Raw genomic sequence first — 23,419 nt, forward strand, 5'->3', positions numbered from 1 at the left:
GACGCTGGCTCCAGCCCCTGCCGCCCAGCTGGGATTAGCTGTTGTTAATTATCGGCCTGTCATGTACCCCTTGCACCAACCATCATGCTGTCCGCACAGCTCGTTAGCTTAGAATGAAGGCTGATAAATGCCATTCACAGCCACGCTAAACCCTCCCACCCCTCCCTAACATGAGACATCTCTGCGGCCGTGGAGAGCCCCCAGGGGCTGGTCCCTGCCCACCTCACCCTCCAGCCGGAGATCCCGGCGCAGAGCAGGGTTTTATAGCAGTGCTGCTCCTCCAGCTTGTGGCCATCCGGGGGCTGTGCTCCTGCAGCTGGCCCCATCTCCTGCTTCTTGCAATGCACAGCGGCCTGCCCACCCCGCCCTGAGCGTCCCTGCAGAGCTGGGGAGGAGGGGAAGCAGGGACCCATGGCCGGGATTCTCTGAGCAATGGGGGAGAAACAGACTCAGATGGGCCCGGGGTGCTGGGAGAGGGGTGCAGAAGAACTAGGCCTGAACTAGGTCAATTATTGTTGTCAAGGTCCAAATTTCTTGGTCACGTTATAGCCCAGGTCCAGACTCCACAGAAACGTTTCCCACACGATGCTGTTAATAAGTAAATAAAAAGATTTCGTGCTCCGTTCAATAGTGTCTGGCGGTCTGGATTTGGCTTGCAGTGCCCCTATTGACTGCTCCAGAACATGGCGGCGTGAGGAAGAGTTGTGGGATGAAAGAAGAGGCCACGTAATCTACTGGTCAGGTTTCAGAGCGGTCGCCGTGTTAGTCTGTATCAGCAAAAACAGCGCGGAGTCCTTGTGGCACCTTAGAAACCAACACGTTTATTGGGCAGAAGCTTTCGTGGGCTAAACCCCCTTCATCGGCTGCAGGGAGTGGAACATACAGGGGGGAGGTATAAACACACAGCACGTGAACAGAGGGGAGTTGCCGTACCGAGTGGGGGCTCAGTGCTAACGAGCCAATTCAATTAAGGTGGAAGTGGGCACAGTTGTCAACAGTTGTCGAGACTCAAACGCTGCCCCCCGGGCGCTTAGGAGCTCGTCAGTCCGAACCCCCCACCCAGTGTCCTGCTAACGCAGCTGGAAGAGCCGCTGGAGGGGAGCAGAGGACTCCAGTCCTGGGCTCTGATTGGGGGAACCCTGGGGGGCCTGACGGGTCCCCAGCCTCTGTGCGCCCCAAGCCAAGGGGCAGGACGTTGTCTGTGCAGCTGGGTCCTCCCTGCTCAGCTCTGCTTCCCCTGCGACACCTGCCCCTGGTCTCCTGGGAACCTCTCCCCGCCTGGCGCCTGGTTTGCCCTCTGGTCTGTCCCCTCCAGCCCCTGCCCACCCTCTTCAGCCAGGGCTCCCCCTGCTCTCCCCTCCCCCAGTTGAGGGTCTCTCCCTGGCCCTTGGCTGGGTCCCTCCCACACAGGGGCTCCTTCCTTCCTTGGTGGGACACCCCCCCCCAGAGTTGGCCTCCCAGGAGCACAGAGAACCAGCCTAGACCTAACACAGACCTCCACAGCCATAGAGCTACGGGTAGAGCATCACCCCCTTCAGCCCTGTCTGTGCCAGGGGAGGGAGGGAGAGGAGAGACCGGCTGAGTCCTCCAGGTAATAGAGATAAGGGGGGTGGGGGCTAGAGGAGCTTGTTTTGTGGGCACAGACAGGGCACCTCAGGGGGACAGGGTGAGCCGCGCACTAGAACCAGCCCAGAAGAACGGGTGGATTCTCTCCCCAGCGAAAGAGGCCGGCGAGAAAGTGAAGATCGGGTCCCAGGTACCAGCATCGAAAAATGTCACCTGCCCCCGTTCACAGTCCAGAAAAACCCGGATCCTGCGGGGTGCTGAGCTCGGGGAGAAGCGGATGCTCTGTGCAGGGGATGTGGGAGCCCGGTACTGATCCTCCCAGCACTGCACAGCCCAGATCCCCTGCTCAGGGTAAAGGCTGATCCGTCCCTTCCTCCTCACAGATGCTCTGGCCACCCCCATGCCCCAGACTCCCCCCACCTCCACCCCCACCTCCCAGTAATGTCTGCCCACGGTGAATCCCTCAGAGCCCAGCACGCAGCATATGGTGTCAAATCTCTCAGGGTTGTCGGCCAGATCCTGCCGTGTGTCTCCGTATCTCACACTTTTCCGATCCGCGGACAGGATGAGCTCAGGATGGGCCGTGTCTGGATCCAGAGTCACGTTCGCTGCAGAGAGAGAATCAGAGCATGAGGGGCAGAGCTCAGCCCTGGGGCAGGGTCTGATCGTGTCAGTGACAGAACCTGCCCCAGCTGGGGAGTGAACCAGGCAACCTCCCCACTCCCGGATTTACCCAGCTCTGCACGGGGAGCAGCGCTGAGATCTCAGCCATGGGCCGGGGGGATTCACACCCTGACAGAGCCAGTTCAGGGACAGAGTGAAAGGATCAGCTCGGCTGAGCCAGGCCCCAGACCCTGAGTCTGAGTCTTGGTCTACACTACGAGTTTATATCGAATTTAGCAGCGTTAAACCAAATTAACCCTGTACCCGTCCACACAACAAAGCCCTTTATATCGATATAAAGGGCTCTTAATACTGGTATCTGTAATCCTCCCCGACGAGGGGAGTAGCGCTGAAATCGGTATTGCCATGTTGGATTAGGGTTAGTGTGGCCGCAATTCGACGGTATTAGCCTCTGGGAGCTATCCCAGAGTGCTCCATTGTGGCCGCTCTGGAAAGCAATCTGAACTCGGATGCACTGGCCAGGTAGACAGGAAAAGCCCCGTGAACTTTTGAATATCATTTCCTGTTTGCCCAGCGTGGAGCTCCGATCAGCACGGGTGGCGATGCAGTCCCAAATCCAAAAAGAGCTCCAGCATGGACCGTACGGGAGATACTGGATCTGATCGCTGCATGGGGAGACAAATCTGTTCTATCAGAGCTCCGTTCCAAAAGACGAAATGCCAAAGCATTTGAAAAAATCTTCAAGGCCATGATGGACAGAGGCCATTACAGGGACTCAGCACAGTGCTGCGTGAGAAGCATAACGGAAAGCCAAAGAATCAAATGGACGCTCATGGAGGGAGGGAGGGGAGACTGAGGACTCCAGCTATCCCACAGTTCCCGCAGTCTCTGAAAAGCATTTGCATTCTTGGCTGAGCTCCCAATGCCTGAAGGGTCAAAAACATTGTCACGGATGGTTCAGGGTATGTGTCATCAGCCCCTCCCCGTGAAAGAAAAGGGAAAAAAATCGTTTCTCGCCTTTTTTCAACCTCACAATATGTCTACTGGATGCTGCTGGTAGACGCTGTGCTGCAGCGCTAAACAGCAGCTTCTCCTCCTCTCCTCTCCCCGATAGCAGATGGTGCAATAGGCTTGGTAACCGTCCTCATCCCCTGAGTGCTCCTGGCTGGCCTTGGTGAGGTCGGTCGGGGACGCCTGGGCAAAAATGGGAATGACTCTCAGTCATTCCCTTTTTAAGCTTTGTCTCCTGGAGATTCAGTCCTGGCTGGAATATCAGAGCAGCTGGAGGCTGCGCTCCTCTCCCACCCCCTTTTCATGTCTAATGAAGATTCGGGACTATCATAGCAGTGGGAGGCTGTGCTCCTCTCCCCCCCCACACCCTTTAATGAGCAATAGAGATGACCTGCCTGGAATATCATAGCAGCCGGAGGCTGCCTCCCCCCAGTTTTATCTCAATAAAGTCAGTGTTGTTTCTTATTCATGCATTCTTTATTACTTCATCATGCAAACAGGGGGATAACTGCCATGGTAGCCCAGGAGGGGTGTGAGAGGAGGGAAGCAACAGGTGGGGTTGTTGCAGGGGCACCCCCTAGAATGGCATGCAGCTCATCATGTCTGCGGGATGTCTGGGGCTCTGACTCGGAGCGGCTGTTTGCCTCTCTGGTTCTTTAGTAGACTTGCCTGATATTCTAGGCAGGACTGACTCTACCTTTAGACAAAACATAAAGAAGGGAATGACCTGGAGAGTGATTCCCATTTTTGTCCATATGCCCCAGGCCGACCTCAGCGAGGCCAGCCAGGAGCACCCATGACAGCACCAGACGGTACAATAGGACTGGTAACCGTCTCTGCTACCTTGCAAAGGCAAGGGAATGCTGCTGTGTAGCACTGCAGTACCGCCTCTGTCAGCAGCATCCAGTACACATACGGTGAGAGTGAAAAAAGGCTAAACGGGCTCCATGGTTGCCATGCTATGGAGTCTGCCTGGGCAATCCAGGGAAAAGGGTGCAAAATGATTGTCTGCCGCTGCTTTCACGGACGGAGGATTGACTGATGACATTTACTCAGAATCACCCACGACACTGTTTTTGCCCCAGCATGCATTGTGATCTCAACCCAGAATTCCAATGGGCGGGGGAGACTGCAGGAACTATGGGATAGCTACCCACAGTGCAACGCTCCAGAAATCGACACTAGCCTCGGTACATGGACGCACACCGCTGAATTAATGTGCTTAGTGTGGCCGCGTGCACTCGACTTTATACAATCTGTTTTCCAAATACCGGTTTCTGTAAAATCGAAATAATCCCGTAGTGTAGACATACCCTCAGTGACTCCATCCTTGTGCCTGGGGGGGGAAGACAAGCGGGGGTCAGAGGGAGCTGGTTTTAAGCCACCTTTGTCGTCCTTCCGTTAGTCTGCCTGGCCCCTCGTTCCAGGGGCCTCAGGGCTGCGAAGCAGAGAGCAGCCAGAGTGTGATGCCTCCTGTCTGTGCCCCCAGCAGATTATTGGCAATTAGCAGCAATGGCTAATACAGTATTGCTAATTTCAAGAGATCAAATGTCATGAGAGTGGCCTCAAAATCAGGACATTTTTAAAGAGGATTCTATTGTCCTTTTTTGTCAGTCTCTTGCTGTTTGAACCCCCCTGGCCCCTCCCCAGGGCTGTGCATGTGACAGTCAGTGCTGCCCACTCTCCCGCCTGTCCTGGAGAAGGGGATTTTTGCTCCTGCTGCAGGAGCTCTCACCCCCCATCTGCCCATCTCCTGCCCAGCAATTAATCCTGTCCCCCAGCCCCCATCAGCTCTGTCCCCATCCGACCCCCCCAATTCAGTCCCCCAGCACCATCATCACCCCCCATCAGTTCAGCACCCCGACCCCACCGCCCTCAGTTCACCCTCCCAGCACTCACCCTCTCTGCTCAGACCCCACCAGCAATACAGCCCCCCCCCCCAGCCCATCAGCCCCCCAATCACTTCAGGCCCCCTGCAGCCCCCAGGCCATAATAAAGCCTCACAGCCCCACCTCTGCTCCTCCTGGGGCTCTTCACCCTCCCTAGGCCTGGGGGATACAGTGGGGGCCCCTCTCCCACTTCCCAGGCTGGCAGGGGAGCAGCCGCACTGGGGTGGTGACAGCGGGAGCCCCAGCCGCGCCCAGGGCAGCTGACAGGATTTCTAAGTAAAATTCAGCCTCGTTTTTAAAACTCTGAAATGTCGGGATTTTTTTTTTCAGCCACGGCTCTATGGTGAGATCATGAGTGAGGCTTAATTTTACTCAGAAATCGCATCTCTCACGATTCATTCATGAGCGTTGGCCTGTCTGTGAACAGGTGACGTCTACCGAACCCCTTCTGACATTTTTAACATTTTTTCTTTTGACTTATAAAGTAGAGAGAAAACAGAAATGTCTATTTTTGTATGTTGGCTTCTCCCATTCTTCATTGTACCACTTGTGCATTTGCTAATACTAATAATATGGCCAGGGGATGTGATGTATGCGCATAAAGAGTTCTGAGAACGAGGTGAGATGTTCCTCTCTGATTTGCCAAAAGGCTCATTTTTAAATTCTTAGCTCTCTATGGAGATACACTGCTCGCCCCCTCTCCCGTACCCCAGCCCATCTGGGTAACCCAACCACTAGTTACAAATTCTAAATTCTAAGAGAGAAAAGAATCGACTTTTCTGGTTTTAGGAAAGATCTGGGCAGCCACCAGTAATATGTTGCTCAGCTCCTGTCAAATGCAAAATTGAAACAAATGCTGAACTATGGTGCTGCCAATGAGCCCCTATAATTTCATAGGAAAGTTTTCACTCACCCTTTGATCCGAGAAATTTACCTTTGTCCAACCGCTGTCTAGACAACAGTGAGTCTAGAGGAAGAAATGGGGGAAAAAGACGAAATGTCAGGTGGTCGTGTTTAGGGATATATTCACATTGTTAATGTTCTAACACAAAAGCAAAATGAAAAGAAAACAAACTTTATGAAGTTCTAGTGAAGGAGGTTAAGTGCAATTCAGACCAGTACAAACCATTCCACCCCTCACTATAAAATAACCCCAAACATTAGAAACTAAGGACATGACAGACCAGAGATGTTTTACCAGCAATTACACACCTGTGGCTGGCCCATGACAGCTGACGTGGGCTCGCAGGGCTGGGGCACTGGGGCTGTTTCATTGCGGGGTAGATGCCGGGGCTTGGGCAGAGGCCTGGGCTCTGGGACCCTGTGATGGGAGAGAGTCGCAGAGCCCAGGCTCCAGCCCAACCCCGAACCTCCTGAGCCGCAATCAGCGGACACGGGCCAGTCACAGGTGTTTAATTGCTGTGTAGACAAACCCGCCCCCACTCCCAGAACCACAGCCCCCTCTTGGCTCCAGCTCTGGGGAGAGGGGGCAGAGACAGGTGTAAGGGGGGTGCCAGATAAAAAGTTTGGGGACCACTGGCTTTCAGCACCCCCACTTGTAAAAATTCTTCCAGCACCACTGCCCCCACACCCTCTGTGGGGCTGGAGCTGCGAGCGCTGGCTCAGCCTGCTGCGGGGGAAGCCCCGAGCCTCCAGGCCCCCTCTGTGTCCTCCCATGGATGTGTGGTCAGCGATTGATTTTTTTCTGTGGGTCAATGGCCTGTGATAGAAAAAGGTTCCCCAGCCCTGCTCTGAAGCAAGAGAGGGACTGTGGTGACACCGGAGGCCTTGCAGACAAACAATCCAAACAAACATACTCCAGAAACAGTAAACTCAGCAGGAAGCTCAAGCTCAGGTTAACGTTCCTGGGGGTTTCCTTTCTTAGCAGCTATGGAGTCCGAATGCAGGTCCCTAACCCAGTGTGTGTGGGCCGTACTGAGTTCTGGGTAGGGAATTCATAGTTTCCAAATGATTAGCTGACCATCTCCATCCACAATCATTGTCCCTAAGAGATTTCCCCAGCTCTGTCAATTATCAGTGTAACATAGGTGAGAAAATCCCCCAGGTGACTGGTTATTACCTTTGAATGTCCTCATTATGGTCTCCAGAGATGCGTTTCTTTGAGAAGATTCCCAGATTCTCCATTTCAGGTCAGAAGAAAAGGCCACTGGGTTCTGAAACTTCTCCCTCCCGCATCTGAAGAACAACCCAGTGTTACTCGCTGTGGAGTTCGGTCATGTTTGTGTTTTACTAACATGTATTTTATTCTAGTGAATGGCTGTAGCTCAGCAGACCCTGGAGGTTAAATTCTCTGTTGCCCCAGGAACAGGTCCAATCCCAGTTTGGACACTACAAGTTTCCCCTTCATTCTGGTGAGACCGATACTGGAAAACTGCATCCAGTTCTGGGGTCCCCATTTTAAAATGGACGTTGAAAAAGTGGAGCTGGTGCAGAGAAGACCCACAAATCTGATTTGAGGGCTGGTGAAAATGCCTTGTCCTGAGAGAACCCTGGCACTTGAGTGTGGGGTATAAACACCGTCCTGGGGAGAACAGACTTGGCACTAAAGGGCTCCTCAGTTTAGCAAACAAAGGCAGAACAAGGACCAATGGCTGGAAGCTGAAGGCAGAGAAATGCCCATGGGAATCAGACAGACATTGTTAGCAGTGCGGGTGCATTAACCATTGGCAGAAACTGCCCAGGGAAGTGGTGGATTCTCCATCTCTTGACAGGGCACCAGAACAGGGGGCCGTGGCCCCATCACTTTTAAAGGTGGGAGAGCTCTGCTCTCTGCCTTGGTACCTGCCTGAAAGGTGAGTGATGGGGGAGGGGCGGAGAGGAGTGAGCAGGGGGCGGGGTCTCGGGGGAAGAGGCGGAGCAGGGGAGGGGCCATGGTTTGGGCACCAGTGGGGGCCCCCCCACTTCTAGGCGGCCTCAGGTGTTACTGTCTGTTGACGTTGGTAAATCAGGACTGACTGGCTTTCTGGAAGGTGCTTTAGTCAACACATGTCAGGATTTAGTCAAATACAAGTTATTGGGCTGAACACAGGAATAACTGGGTGAAATTTAAGGATCTGTGATACAGAGGCACCGACTCCATGGATGCTCTGGGTTGCACCCCGGGACCCCGTCGCACTGATGTAAATCTCCCTTGTTGCAAATTAAACCGATTCCTTCCTGTTCTGCCCTCAGGGGACGTGAAGAACAACTGGTCACCGCTCTCTGCAGAACAGCCTCAGGCAGATCTGGAGACTGTTATCAGGCCCTGCCTCAGTCTCCTCTTCTCTAGCCTGAACACACCCATTTATTGCAACCTTCCTCACAGCTCGTCCAGTCTGAACGTCGGGTCACTTCTGTCGCTCTGCTCTGAACTCTCTCCAATTTCTCCACATCCTTCTCACAGTGCGGTGCCCAGAACTGGACACAGGATTCCAGCTGAGGCCTCCCCGTGGCAAGAAGGGGGGAACAACGTCCTCCTGTGTCTGACCCTGACACTCCTGTTAACACACCTGTGCTGGGTGTTCACCCCACGTCAGCCCCCGGAAAGGGTGACGGAAGCAGAGAACGAGGAGATTGGGGAGACAGGCCACACACGGGGGGTTCAGGCCAGAGCAGTGACCCCTGGCTGGACGATGAAGCTCAGCTGAGCAGGTGGGGGCTGGGCTCGTGCAAAGTCAGGCAGGTGGCAGCAGAAATGGCTGCAGTGAGGAGTCTGCAGCCCCCCCGTGCACTCGACAGGGCAGGAGGGACCCAGGCAGAGAACAGGCTGCTGGGAGCCGGGCCTGGGGGAGGGAGTGTTAGACTCACAGGGCCAGAGGGGGCTGCCAGGGTCACCTGGTCTAACCCCCGTCAGAGAGCAGGGGGGAGACGAAGGCCTGTGGGAGGGGAGTGGGGAGCAGCCCAGGGAGGGAGCAGACGTTGCCTGCATGTGGCAGGGTCCCTGGGCTGGACCCTGGAGCAGTGGGCGGCTCGAGCTCCCCACCCAGCCCCGGCTGGAGCGGCATTGCCTGGGCAGTGGGGCCAGCGAGACTCTGCCCCCCAGCAGGGGAACCATTCAGTGACCTGGCTGGGGGCTGAGTCACGCAGAGGAAGCTGCAGCTCCTGGGGGGAGAGATGAGGCTGCAGAGTGAGAGAGAGACAACGGGGGGGGGGGGGGGGGGTGGAGCCGCCAGGGGAGGGGTTGGCCCTGGAAGAGCTAATCCCCAGAGCAGCCAGGAGGGGGCAGCACCTGCGGTGAATACAGCAACCTGGGACAGCCTCCCACAGTCACATCTGCCTTTTTCACAAGAGCATCACCCTGCCGCCTCCTTCACTGTGTGACCCACTGCAACCCCCAGAGCTTTTCCCGCAGTCCTGCTGCCTCCCCAGTGATTCCCCATTTCCTAGTTGTAGATTTGATTTTTCCTCCCAAAGTGCAGCACTTTGCCTCCATTGAATGTTCCCTTCAACTGATTTTAATCCTTCCTCCCTCCACCCTGTGTCTCTTGTGTCTATTTAGACTGTAACCTCCCTGGGGCAGGGACTGTCTCTGTCTGTGCAGCATCCGGCACGTTGGGCCCTGATTTTGGCTTGAGCCTCCAGGCGCTGCCATAGCACTACTGATAACAGCACGTTATAAACTCCTCAGAGCAGGGAACGTCTCTTCCATCGTATCTCCTGCCACGCCCAGCACACGGCTAGAGCTCACTGCACAAATAGAAACAAACAGCTCATTGAACAGTGATCAGATGGCACCGATTTTCCATCCCTACCAACCTGGATGGGGTTTGGAGTCTATGACCTAGAAATGAGAGATTCATTCTCCATCCCCAGTCCCCTGAGGTCTCCGTTCCACCAGCCACACTACAAATAACACCCCTGTCTGTAGGTCAATCACTCTTTTCTCAGGCTGCTCTATTCTGGAGTCTGGTCACAATGACAACAGCCCCGAGATTAGATGTAACGGAGGGAGATTGGGAACCAGCCCCACACTCTGCTCTGCTGGGCCGTGGGGAGCCAGGTCTCAGGTTTAAAATCCCTTCCCTGCCCTGGGAAGTGAAAGGGAGAGTGAGAAGGAGCCACCTACCTGCTCAAGGTGCCTTTGATGTCCTAGAGGGGAGAGAGAAAAGGAAATTCAGTCCCAGCTCTCACACTAAGGATCCCTCCTGCTCTGGAGGGGACTCACTTTGTCTTCACAGTTGGAAGTTCAGAGAGAAATTATTTGTTATTTATTAATGCAAAGAAAAACATTCAATGTGTTGCCTTTGCTCTTTCAGGGAAGTGCTCTGACTGCAGGAGCTGGGCCCGGGAAGTTTCTATAAGGAGGCACACAGGCTCTTTGTGTAGTGACATTTGCATAACCACCCGGCACGTAGAATCAAAGGCTCAGTCTTGCAATGTGCTGAACAAGGATCTTTCTAACACTCACAGGTGTGGGGAAGATCCCCTCCTGCAGACTCCAGTGGGGCCAGAGGGAGGGATGCCCCCATGCTGTAAACTCTCTCCCCACTCGCCCACAAACACTCTGAAGGCCGGTCCTGTGGGCTTCTTGACATCCACAGGAAGGTGGGGCTGGGTGAGAGCAGTGGGTGTGGGGTACACAGTAACACAGGGCCAATCACTGTCCTACATCCCAGGTTCAATGCAGGAAACCTGAGGAGTGAAGAATGCTTCCCACAGCAGATACTGGTCGCAACAGATAATCTGACCTAAATATCAGCTAGAGACATCCAGGATGCTACGTTTTATTTCTCGCCTTCTTTCTTATTTGCTAGAAAGAGGCATTTTTTGAAAAATAAAATCATCAGAAGGCTTTTGGAATTGTAATAACTATTTACATGTTCAGGCTACCGTAAGTAACGAACAGTTTCCCTGTCTAACTTCAGTTCTGGCAGAGAAAAATCATCACAGCCTCAGACCTCATGTGTCAATTTTAAGGCCAAGATTTTCCCTTTGTGATATGTAGGAAAGTGGCAAAATCAGGCTTTAAATGGAATCTTAGCCTCAATCGTAGCTATTTCCATAATTAAAGACTGGTTCCATCTTTAATCTTTTGGCATTAGCGTTTGGAACACAGGCAATGCCAGACTGGCTCAGATCGGACGTCCATCTAATCACTATTCTGTCTCCAAAGGTGGACAGTGCCAGATGCTTCAGAGGAAGGTATAAGATAATCTGCCTCCTACATTCTCATCCTTCTCTCTAACAGTTAGAGCCTGGCAGAAGGAATGAAGTATGAGGTTTAATATCACTCTGCATATTCTTGTTATCCATATAAATATCTGATCACTTTTGAGTTTTGCTAAATGCTTGGTCTCAGCAACATCCGGTGGCAATCAGCTCCACAGTCTAATTATGTGATGTGTGAATAATTGTTCATTGCATCGGTTTTGAATTTGTCACCTTCTAATTTTATTGAATGTCCCTTTGTTCCTGCACCATGAGACAGGGAGAACAGAGTTTGGAGTCTGTGATTTTTGGAGGAGTCTTCTCCTACTAGAATTCAAAAGAAGAATTACTTTTCATTTAGGCCTCGATCCAATGCTCATTGTATTCAAGAAGTATATTTCCATTGACTTTAATGGGCATTTTATCAAGCCCTTAAGGAACAATAATGTATATTGTAGCAATACTGTATGTTCTGACCATTCACTCCTACACTCCAAAAGTGAAGGGTTAGGAGACTTTCTTGCCCTGAGAAAGGTTCTGGGGTGTTTTTAACACCGTCTCACCTGCAGGAATTCCCTCACTGGCTGCTGGCACTTCTGCTCCATCTCACTGATCAGGGAACTGAAAGAAGATAGTTCCTCAGATAATTTGGCAACATACTCAGCCCTCCCCTTTTCAATTTCCTGATTCAGCTCTTCCAACTGGGCCAGGCGGAGTCGCTCTTGTTCCTCCAGAAACTGGCGCAGTTGCTGAAATTCAGACACAATCTTCTGCTTCTCAGTTTCTAGCTGTTTCTGAAATGACAAGATACGAACAGGAAAATCACTGCTCAAGGACAAGACTACGGAGTGAGTCATGGGACATTTTATGCACGTGGCAGCATGTCATTGCAACGTCGCAGAATTTAACTTCTGATATTTTATGGAGAACATACTCTATGCTCAGTAGACAGAAGATTTTCCAATAGATTTTCAAGAGTCCTAACTGGTGTTTAGAATATGAATTTTTCTTGCATGATTCAGATAATCTGTGATCAGTGGCTTCTAGAAAACCAGATCCTTCTAGTAACAGGAAGCACAGCAGGTGTGGGATTCAGAACTGGACTGGCAAGGATTATTTTAGTAGAGGAAACAGCAGAACCCAAACTAAGAAGCACTAGACTTGATCTGGGGAACACAAGCTGTCCACAAAATACATAGAGCCATAAAGGGCATTAAAAAAAAAAAAGTACTAAAACTTGAGCTCCATCATTTGCTCTCATGAGTTCTGAAAACAGTTTTGGATGCATAACATTTGGCCAACCATAAATCTTGGATTTTAAGACACACAGGGACCTTGAGCACAAATTGGGCTGCCGGGAAGACCCTTTTGCAAATGCAAATCTGAGTTTGCAGGTTGGTTAGGACTGAGTGCATGTGAACTGGACAGAAGCCCATGAATTCATGCTGTTTCTGGAGCACTCTCTGGCCCCGGATACCCGAGGAGCCAGGAAATCAGACCAGATCTGGACCCAGATCGTCTCCATGGCAATGTCTAGCAGCGATACCATTCCGGGCCTGTTCCAAAGCTCACTGAACTGACCCAGAGTCTTTCCAATGAAGTCCTTGTGCTTTGTCTTAGGCACTAAGTGACCCTCCTCCTCTGGGGCAGCAGATTCCCAGAGCAGCTGCACTGATTGGCCAGCTGCGGTTCTCTCTGTTCAAAGTGCAGCTGGCCAAAAAAGTGGGGGGTGGAGGAATTTGCAAAAATAATTGAAATTTCAACGTTGTTTCCATTTCTTAGTTTTCAAAATGGAACTTCTTTTGATTTGTTTGAAAAATATGTTGAAATAACTTTTTTTAAATGTCTCATTTTTCTTTTTCCCTTTTCTCCAAATGGAACAAAATAATGTTCATTTCCCCCCATTTTTCTTTTTAGTACATCCTCTCTGTACCTCTTCAAAAGAGCTCCCAGTTTTGAAAAAGTGGCAAAAAGGAAAAGGAAAAACTAAGGGGAAAAAAACCTGGAAATTATTCACTTTAGTGCGCTCAGTCAAAAAAAGGGCTAAAAAGAGAAAGAAGGAGATAAAAAACAAACATGAACGTTTTAAAATTTTTCAGCTTTTTAAAAGCAAAATGAAAATTTCAGTTTGAAATGACACAAAAATGTTTGTTTCATTTTGAAATTTCCTGTAAAAAAATTTGAAAAATTTGTTGCAAGTGACTTTTTCCCATGAAAAAAATTGTTTTCTACTAATCCTCTTATCTGCAGGAACCTTTTTTGTTTGAAACTTTTTAACGAGCTTTGGTTGAAAGACTAAAGGAGAAACTACTGTTAAGTAAACAAATTACACTCGAATTAGCAGTGAAAGTATTTGGATGATTAAAACTCTTTCTTTAATGCTGCATTTTCCTGCTGACTCTCAATTAAAGCAGAACAGTTTTTCTTTACAATGAGAAGAAAGAAGTGATCATCTTTCACGGATGAGAATGTGTTACTCACTATTCCTCTGATGACACTCAGACTAAGCCGTGGATTGATAATGTCCCTGTGCACATCTGCATCTGAGTAATAATGGCACCTACCAGCAATTCCTGGCTTTTATTTTCCCCACTCAGTTTAAATGACAGAATCGCTTCTCTGTTTTTCTTCAAACTCTCCAAACGGCTCCGAATTTGGTCCTAAGAAATGAAAAACTGGTTTAGTTTTGGTTGTTTTTGGAGGATTTTCCCCCCAATTATTTACATGTGCAACAATATCAAATACATAATAAAATGGGCGAGTGCTCTAACCACATGACTATACAGTCAGTCTCACGCTTGTGGTCTCTCTCTCTCTGGCCCAAATGACTCTTTATCCCCAGTGCAATAGCTTCTCCAGGGGAGAGGGAGGGAGCCCCACATCACAATACCCATGGGTAGGGCACTCCCCTGAGAGATGGCAGATCCCTGTACCAATCTCTTCTCCTCATCCGGTGGAGGAGGGACTTGAACCAGTGTTTCCTACTTCCCAGGTGGGCACCCTAACCCCTGGGCTAAGAGTCAGGAGGGAGGCTGCCTCTGTGTGTACCAGCTTGTGGGGTCTGGTCTGGCAGGTGTGTTCAGAGGCCACCTACCAGGTTGGGCCTCACACTCTACCTAGGCAGCCGAACGCCTGTCTTCCTCCAGACTGTGAATCGCTCTAGGGCTTAGGTGGGAAATAGGCGTCTGGATGCCTAGCGGGAGGCAGCACTGCAGTGTGCATGTCTAGAAATATAGGGATGGTGTAAAAGCTGGAACGAGCCAGAAGGGCCCAGACCAACATTTTAGTCAATAAAATTGTTGCAAAACCCATCAGGTGTTTTTACAGACAGTTAAGAACAATATTTTAGTGATGAGAACAGACTCATAACACATTGTGCTCCTGGGGGAATTCAGTGCCACTGCGCAATGCAGGATTTTGCAGAAATTAATGTTGGGCACCAAAAATTTCCTCCTCCCCTGCCCGCCCCCAGAAATGGGCTGCAGAGATGTTGGCCACCACTAGGGGCTGCTGGACTTGGCAGAGCCCAGATCTCAAACAGAGACAATCCCAGGGGGAGGGAACGGGAGTGTTCCCAGCAGCTGCTGCAGTTGCCAGCCCGCCCCGAGGGCAGGAAGGGGGCAGCAGCAAGCAGGAAACGAGTGAGGAGGGGGCAGGGTTGGGGTTGGGGAGAAGCCCAAGGGCCCAGCACAAGGGAGGGGCCGGAGAGGAGAGAAGCCAGCTGTGGCCAGCGAGGGGAAATGGTGCCCCAAATTTTCCGGTGCCCTATGCAGCTGCATGTGCTGCATATGCCTAGGGACGGCCCTGAACGCCATCCCACGGAAACCCTTTTCTGAACCACCTTCAAGTGCCAGTTAATGGCAAAAAAAAAGCTTCATTTTGTCTGAGGTGGCACAAGGGACCAACACGATTCCCATACACTGCGGTGCCATCTATAAACGTGAGCCTGCATTGCATGCCCGACCGCCTGTGCATTGTCCGATAGGCGGCCTGCAGGCTGGGTCCGACAGGCGGGACGATTCTCTCCAGCCCCGACGTAGAACAAACGGGTGTCCTTCGCAGAGCAGGACCTTGTGCGTAGTGCATGCGAGAGCATGTTCACACCGTAGGCAGGACGCTGTTTTGGACTGCCTCAGGCGTGCAAATGACTGTCACAGCCCGCGACTGTACACGTCACACAACTAACTGAGAACAGTTATGTTCTTAACAACACTAGAGAAAATCTTTGCTCCAACTAGCTTTATAAATAAAACTGCTGACGAAACAGTGGAGACTGTTACAGACACTTCAGAACAATCTTTTATTAATGAGAACTGACTAGTTACACGCTGTTATTAACCCTTTCTAACTCAGAAACTTTTATTTGAACACAGAAAAGGACCTGGAACACATGGTTCCAAAAGTGCTTGGGGACCAAAGTGATTCACGTAATACAACTCGCTGAGACTAATGCACTAATGCAGAAAACCTCTTCCAAACCCACCTGCAAGTGATGGTTTCAGTCACTCAGTTCTGAGGCAGCACAAGGGACAAAAACGATACTCACGATACCCCCCAGACTAATGCTGGGCTACAGAACACCCCGACAAACCACCTGTTCAACAAACAGCTTTATTAACAAAACCACCGGCAGACTCAGCTCCAAAGTGGCTCACGGGACCCAAATAAAGGGCAATGGCTGGAATGGGATTTTAATAAATAAAAGTGATTTCAAACAGCTCAGCGGAAACAGTCAGACAACACTGGGAACGTTACTGTAGTCATGAGAACTGATTAACATTAACCCCATCCAGCCCAGAACCATTTTCAAACCAAGAAGGAGCCTGAACAGTCAGTTCTGAAGTGGCTCACAACCATCTTGTCAACTGTTGGAAATGGGCCATCCTGATTATCACTAAAAAAGTTTTTTTCCCCCTCCTGCTGATAATAGCCCACCCTAACTGATTAGTCTGTTAGAGCTGGTATGGCAACACCCAGCTGTTCATATTCTCTGTGTATATATATCTTCCTACTGTATTTTCCACTCCATGCATCAGATGAAGTGGGTTTTAGCCCACGAAAGCTTATGCTCAAATAAATTTGTCGGTCTCTAAGGTGCCACAAGGACTCCTCGTTGTTTTTTAACAGTGTGTTATGTCTGTTGCCATTGCTAAAGTCCTGTTCGTAAGGGGGTCGAACCGTATCTGATGGTTTTGCCATAATTTCTTTTATTAAAAGGCCGTTCCTGCCCATTCCAGCTTTTGCACCGTCCCGTGATTTCTCACCTTGTAATCCTCAGCCGCCTCCTCGATGGGCACCGCCGGGTGCTCTCGGTGATCTCGGGACAGGAGGCAAACCACACAAACGGGGGTTTGATCCTTTTGGCAGAAGACTTTTAACTCCTCCTTGTGTCGGTCACACACCGAGCCAAGCTCTGGTTCCTTTGCTAACTCCAGGCTCAGCATCCTGGCCGCGTGGACGATGTTGCTCAGCTGCCGGCTGGGCTGGAGGCTCCCCCGGGGGAAGGTTTCCCTGCACTCGGGACAGGGGAACTCCGCGCTCAGCCCCTCCCAGCACCGGGCGATGCAGCCCCGGCAGAAGTGGTGCCCGCAGCCCAGGGACGCCGGGTCTGTGAAATAATCGAGACACACGGAACAAGTCAGCTCGGCCAGGAGCTGCTGGGCCGGGGGCGCGGCCGCCGCCATGGGCGCCGCTGCTGCGGAGGGGAGCGGAGCGGAGCGTCACTTCCCTGCGGGGCCGCCCGGGGGGGGGCCAGCAATGGGCCCCGGGCTCCGCGGGGCCCCCCCGAGACCAGCGCAGGCTCCGCCCCCGCCCCGGCGCCTCAGCGCATCCAGCAGCGGCGCAGCGAGTCTCCGGCGGGGCCCCTGAGCCGCGTGGGGAGGGGGCGGGGCTGGGAGCTCCGGGCTGCGCTCAGCTGCCTCCGCTCGGCGCGAGCTCCCAACCCCGCCCCTTTACTACGCTCAGGCCCCCCTGGCGCTCCCGGCCCCGCCCCCTGACCGCGCGGCTCGGGGCGGGGCGGGGCTCAGGCCCCCCTGGCGCTCCCGGCCCCGCCCCCTGAGCGCGCGGCTCGGGGCGGGGAGTCCCGGGGACAGGGAGGGGGCAGAGGTTGGGGGGGTCAAGGGACAGGGAATGGGGGGGGGTTGGATCGTGGGCGTTCCGGGGGGTCTGTCAGGACTCAGCGGGGGGGGTGGATGGGGGTCAGGGACAGGGAGCAGGGGTGGGGTCCTGGGGTGGTGGTTGGGGGTGGGGGGGTCTCTGGGGGGCGGTGAGGGGGCAGGGAATGGGGGGGGTTGGATCGTGGGCGTTCCGGGGGGTCTGTCAGGACTCAGCGAGGGGGGGTGGATAGGGGTCAGGGCACAGGGGTGGGGTCCTGGGGTGGTGGTGGGTGGGGGGGTCTCTGGGGGGTGGTGAGGGGACAAGGAGCAGGCTGGGTCGGGGATTCTGGGGGGGGCAGTCGGGGGGCAGGAAGTGGGTGGGGGTCGGATGGGGGCAGGGCCAGGCTGTTTGGGGGGCGCCGACTGCCCCACCCTACAGCTCGTTCAGCAGTTAGAGGCTGGCAGAGGAGCCGAGCTCTGAGCTTCTCCATTAGGGCCACCGGCCCTGTCACACCTCAAATGCCAAATGATGGTCTGTATTTAATTTCAGTGCCACAGGGAGATTCGTGTCAGGGGAGGGCAGCTTCATTTCAAATTAGCCACTGGGGGGAGGGATCACATGAGAAGAGCAATATCCTACGCCACCCACCTCCTTCCCAACCTACCAAGGGAGACCCCCACCCCTCCCCTGCATTCCCTGAGGCTCCAGAGGGTTAATTCAGAGGTTCTCAAACTTTTGTCCTGGTGGCCCCTTTCACATAGCAAACCTCTGAGTGCAACCTCCACCCTTTTATAAATTGAAAACACTTTTTTATATATTTAACACTATTATAACTGCTGGAGGCAAAGCGGGGTTTGAGGTGGAGGCTGACAACTCGCAACCCCCAGTAATAACCTCATGTCCCCCTGAGGGGTCCTGAGCCCCAGTTTGAGAACCCCTGGATTAATTTAATTTTAGCACCCTGTGTCCATTCTCATGCATGTGCTATTTTAAGCATGTCAGTTTTCACAACATAGGCTCATCCCAGATTCTGGAGCAAGCTCAAATGCTCAGTTTGTGGAGTATGTACATAAGCTATACTAAAGACAAACCCACAGTAACCATCTCCAGTTTGTGAGGGACCCGATGGAGCCAGTCTCTAGGAAACAGATAAATGCATGGAGATTAAGTCCATTAATGGCTGTTAGCCAGGATGGGTAAGGAATGGTGTCCCTAGCCTCTGTTTATCAAAGTTATGGAGACAGATATGAGTCAAGGAAGCCAGCAGAGTATCAGAAACCTGGAAAAATCGCTGCCTGGATGGGCTCAGGCGTTTGGTTACAAGCTGAGGTGGTTCAAAAGTTTTGGATTTTTTTTTTAAGCAGAATTTTTTTTATTATTTGTTTAAACAATCAAACACAGCAAGAGGCAAATACTTGGCCACACACTTCTGAAACCCCAAACCATGTTCAGGTTTTGGCAGACTAATTTCAGCTTTTCAATTAAAAAAAACACAACAAATTTTGAAGGAAAGCAGACAGGAGGAAAGATCCAGAAAAAGTTTTGATGGAAAATATTTGTCCTACCCTTTTAATGAGCTTTAGTGCCTTTTAGCACTAGCTGATGCTGAGAACCAGTAATACCTTGTAAAGAAGTTTTCTCAAAACTGGGTTTGTGCTGAGATGTGGAAGGTTTATTTTTCCCAGGGGCGCCCGTGGGGGGGAGCAAGGGGGCAATTTGCCCTGGGCCCCGCAAGGGCCCCCAGGAGAATATACCATTGCAATTGTTTTTTATAGAAGGGGCCCCCAAAATTTCTTTGCTCCAGGCCCCCTGAATTCTCTGGGCGGCCCTGGGCTGGAACAGGGCTGGATCAACTTTTTGTGGGCACGGCACCAAACATATTTGTGGGCCCCCACTGGGGAAATAGGGCATGTGATGGGGGCAGTCCACAGATTGAGGGGCTGGTTGGGGACAATAGGCACAGCGGGAACGGTCCCACTCAGCCCAGCACAAGGGCACTGTTTACAAACCCACAACTGCTAGACACACAGTGGCCCGCCCAGCCCTGCGCTGCCAGCGTGCCCCTTCCACACTGCCCCCCTGCCCTGCCCTTGTGCCAGCGCCCCCTCGCCCAGAGACCTCCCTCACTGATCCCTACGCCCGGCACCCCCCCTCACAGAGACCTCCCCCACAGATCCCTACGCCCGGCGTCCCCTCACCCAGAGACCCCCCCACAGATACCTATGCCCAGCGCCCCCTCGCCCAGAGACCTCCCCCACAGATCCCTATGCCCGGCATCCCCTCGCCGAGAGATCTTCCCCCCCAGATCTGGGCAGGTGGAAGTATTTCGGAAAAGGATGCGGGGGTTATAGTGGATCACAAATTGAACATGAGCCAACATGATGGAGGTGCAAAAAATGACTAATATTATGGGGTGTATTAACAGGAGAGTTGTATGTAAGATATGGGGCATAACTGTCCTACTATGATCAGCCCTGGTGAGATCTCAGCTGGAGTATTGTGTCCAGTTCTGGGCACCGCACTTTAAGAAAGATGTGGATACATTGGGCAGAGTCCAGGGGAGAGACATGAAAGCGATAGGTTTGGAAAACCTGATCTAGTGAAGCAAATGCCAAGACGTCTGTTGATTTCAGCAGGATTTGCAACAGGCTCCAAACGCATATCACAAAAACACATACACGTTATTCCCAAGAGCTAGTCATCCAATGCCCGTATGCGACAAAATCCATTGCCATAGAAGCAATGGCCAGTCGTGCATCAAATCTAACACACACTCTTCCATTCTGAGCATGGTAACTATGTATAGATTAAGCGACAGGTGGTGATTTTGGTACATACCTACTTTCCGTGCAATCCGCGGCTCCACACGCACGCTCCACTTGCTGTTTCGTGCTGTTCCAGCCACTTTGCATGTACAATTAAAAGCAAAAAACCTTTACTTGAAAGAAACAAAACAAACCTATACTGGGCGGAATAGTGAAACCTGAAAGAGTGCAAGTGAAAAGGACGGATTGATGCTACAAGGATGTGTAGATAGCTATGAAGAGACTATGAGATGTAGATAAATAGATATGAAGACACCAAGACACATAAATGAATCATATGGAGAGAGCACAATAAATCAAGAGATAACGAAAGCCTGATACAGACAGACAGGAAGAGAACGACAGCGATCAGCTAGACTGCTGTGGAGACACTGTGATAGACAGGTATGAAAAGAGAGTGAGAGATTAGATACGTACAGAGAGAGGGACAATTTGAGAGTTAGATATATAAAGATACAAAGAGAGTGTGACAGACAGAGCTGAGCATAGATACAGGAGTACGTATAAGGATGGTGTAAGTGACCAGGGCGTAGTCGGTCTGGCCTAGTGATCACAGCTGGGCTGAGGTCTCCCCACCAGGCATGGGAGTTACTGGGGGGGAGTTGGAGGAATTGCAAGGCCAGGTCCCATAAACAAGAGTCAGGGTCGGGGACTGGAGACCAGAGGTAGTACCAGCTCAGAATCAAGGGGGAAGAATTAAGGGTTGAGTCAGAGACCAAACACCAGGAGATGAGGCAAAGCCCAGCAGGCCACAGACCATGTGGTTGCTCAAACAACTTCCTGGGTCAACCCCTGGGGTTAAATAGGGGCCCTTGGCCAATCAGAGACCTGCAGGGTGCTGTCACTCTCTGGGTCTCGTGGGTGGTACTTCCTGCTGCACTTACTCTGCACAGTGCTCCCTGGTGGCACCATGGGACTATCAGCCACCCCCAGCTGTGGGTTCTAATCCCCAGGTCCTCATAGACAGAGGGAACTGGGAATAGATGGGTATATAAGGACAGTTTTTGCTGTTTCTCCCCATTAAAATTATTCTAGACCAAGACACAGTGTGAATTTAAAGCCAGGTAACTGCTCCAGAACAACTCTGTGTGGAGCTACTTATTCTGGAATAAGAGTGTCTTGTTTCTGTTTAGCTTTTCCACTTTCCAAACTGGAACAGGGCACTTTTGTTCCAGAAAGTATCCGTGTAAGGAGGAGCGTGTGTCTCTCCCCTTCTGACAGGGCGGGAGGCCGCACCGCCTCACTGCTTCGCAAGCAGGGTGCAGCTCACAGCTAGTGAGCCCTCCTGGTGATTAGTGCAAGTAGCAGTTAGTCCCTCTGCCCAATCCCTCAGTCAGGGCGTTTCACAGTTTATAGCTCAGGATGAGTCCGGGCGATACAGCCCAGCAGTTCAGGGTGGGGAATTAGCTCCCAACCAGGAGTGACAGCAAATGCACCTGGTGCCCTAGCTCTGGCAGGTGCCAGACTAATTCAGGCCTGGTGGCCACCCCTCACAGGTGAGTTCCAGACCTCTGAGAGGTCTGGGTTCTCCATGGTCCTGGTTCCCAGACGCCGGCTTTCAATGGCACCTGATTTCCTGAGGCCGGGCTACTCTGAGGCCTCGTGTCCCTCATGCCGACCACTCTCATCACCTGGGTCTCTCCGTTCCCTATGGCCCAATTCCTACACAGCTGGAGTCCATCGCACCCACTGTCCCCAAGGGCTGGTTTCTGTAGCATCCCCGCGCGTGCTCTGGCCAAGCCACAGATTTTGCTCTTTCCATCTCTCAGAGGGAGCCAACCCCGGCAGCCCTGTGTGGACTTGACGCCCTTGTGGGCTCGCTTAGCTGCTCGCTGCCCCTCTCTATATGATTTGGCCTCTCTCTGCAAGGGGGGGCAGGGGAGCGGTGCTGGGGCAGGAGAGCACTGGGGTGCTGGGGGGTGCTGGGTGAGGAGCCGAGTGGCTGCTTTGGGGAGGCCATTTCCCGGTTCATTGGGAGCCGCCGTGCGTGCAGGGGAACGGCAGGATGAGGGTCTGTTCAGAGAGAAGGAGCCTGGAGTTCTTCATGGAGGTGACAGAAGTCACTGCCCTCCCCCATTGTGGGGTGGGGTGGGGGTTCGGGGAGGGGGTTCGGCCCATAGTTCACCGTGTGGGGGCTCATTCAGCTTGTCATGCACCACGGGCCGAGCTGGAGCCACCATCTTTGGGAGAGGTGAATAGATCACCAGCTGCGGCCTCCATCTTGAAGCAGGACAGCATTAAGGTCTGGGGTAGCCCGACATCTGTGTATGGGGCACGGCCTCCCCGCGGGCAGGTGGGTGCTCGGGTGGACTGGTCAGGGACTGTTCCCGTGAGATATGTGAGGGCATAGCCACCCTCTAGCAGATGAGTCTGTATCTCTTTGGCGGGGTGTCGTCAGTCCTGGGTGGACTTGAGGAGGGTGTCTGGCTGGGGTGGGGGATGGTATTTAATCCCTTAGGGGGCAGGTGTCTCTGGCCCCTCCCCCAGATCTGCATCTCCTTCGACGCCCAGGAGCTGACAGTGGCGCTGCCGGGGGAGCAGCAGCTCAAGTTCCCCAACAGGCTGGGGCTGGAGGCCATCGAATTCCTCTCGGTGGAGGGAGACTTCAGGGTCAAGTCCATCAAGTTCAAGTAGCTCCTCCCCTTCCCTGCTGGCTCCTCCCCTTCCCTGCTGGCTCCACCCCCTCCATGGAGAGTTAAAAACCTAACAATAAACATGAATCTGCTGGTCACCCTGTGCTGTCCCTGGGCTCATTATTCACCCCAGTGCAGCCTGGGAGCTGGGATCAGGGACCTGGACCCTTCTCAGCTGGCCCAGGGGAGCTGGTTGGGTGGAGGCTGGGCAGATGGGAGGGGGTGGATTCTCCTTTAGGGATAGGAGTTCCTCTGAGACTCATACAGGGGATGGGGGGAACCCAGGGGTTTAATACTGGAACATGGTCTAGTGTTTGGGAGCCAGGACTCCTGGGTTCTCTCCCCAGCTCGGGGAGGGGAGTGGCATCTAGGGGTTAGAGCAGGGCAGATGGGAGCCAGGACTCCTGGGTTCTATCCCCAAGTATGGGAAGGAGTGGGGTTACAGGTGGTGGGGGGCAGTGCTGGGAGCCAGGAGTCCCAAGTTCTACTCCTGGCTCTGGGAGAGGAAACACCTTGCGCAAAGGAGAGGACAGTTTCTCAGAAAGTTCTGATGTCTGGTGCTAGAGGGCGCAAGAACACCATGAGTGGCATACACACAGAAAACACCTCTCGTAGCCCCTTTGTATAC

At 52.5% G+C, this 23,419-nt stretch overlaps 1 protein-coding gene across 3 annotated transcripts; it reads right to left on the reverse strand.

The window, feature by feature from the left end:
* Positions 1–219: 219 nt before the first annotated feature.
* LOC123345571 (E3 ubiquitin-protein ligase TRIM7-like) lies at positions 220–20,918 on the reverse strand. 3 transcript variants are annotated; one of them, XM_044982550.1, is made up of 8 exons: positions 20,172–20,918; positions 16,502–16,845; positions 13,802–13,897; positions 11,801–12,031; positions 10,156–10,178; positions 7,171–7,286; positions 6,004–6,057; positions 226–2,174 (listed from the first exon to the last, which is right to left on the reverse strand). In XM_044982550.1, the coding sequence occupies exons 2-8, from the start codon at positions 16,679–16,681 to the stop codon at positions 1,654–1,656; spliced, it is 1,221 nt and encodes a 406-aa protein (XP_044838485.1). In that variant the 5' UTR covers positions 16,682–16,845; positions 20,172–20,918; the 3' UTR covers positions 226–1,653. The 3 variants fall into 3 exon arrangements, with proteins under 3 accessions (XP_044838484.1, XP_044838483.1, XP_044838485.1); XM_044982549.1 differs by lacking the exon at positions 20,172–20,918 and having other exon boundaries at positions 220–2,174; positions 6,025–6,057; positions 16,502–16,975; XM_044982548.1 differs by lacking the exon at positions 20,172–20,918 and having other exon boundaries at positions 224–2,174; positions 16,502–16,974.
* Positions 20,919–23,419: the final 2,501 nt, after the last annotated feature.

The sequence above is a fragment of the Mauremys mutica genome, chromosome 12 (assembly GCF_020497125.1).
Source record: "Mauremys mutica isolate MM-2020 ecotype Southern chromosome 12, ASM2049712v1, whole genome shotgun sequence".
NCBI lineage: Eukaryota > Metazoa > Chordata > Testudines > Geoemydidae > Mauremys > Mauremys mutica.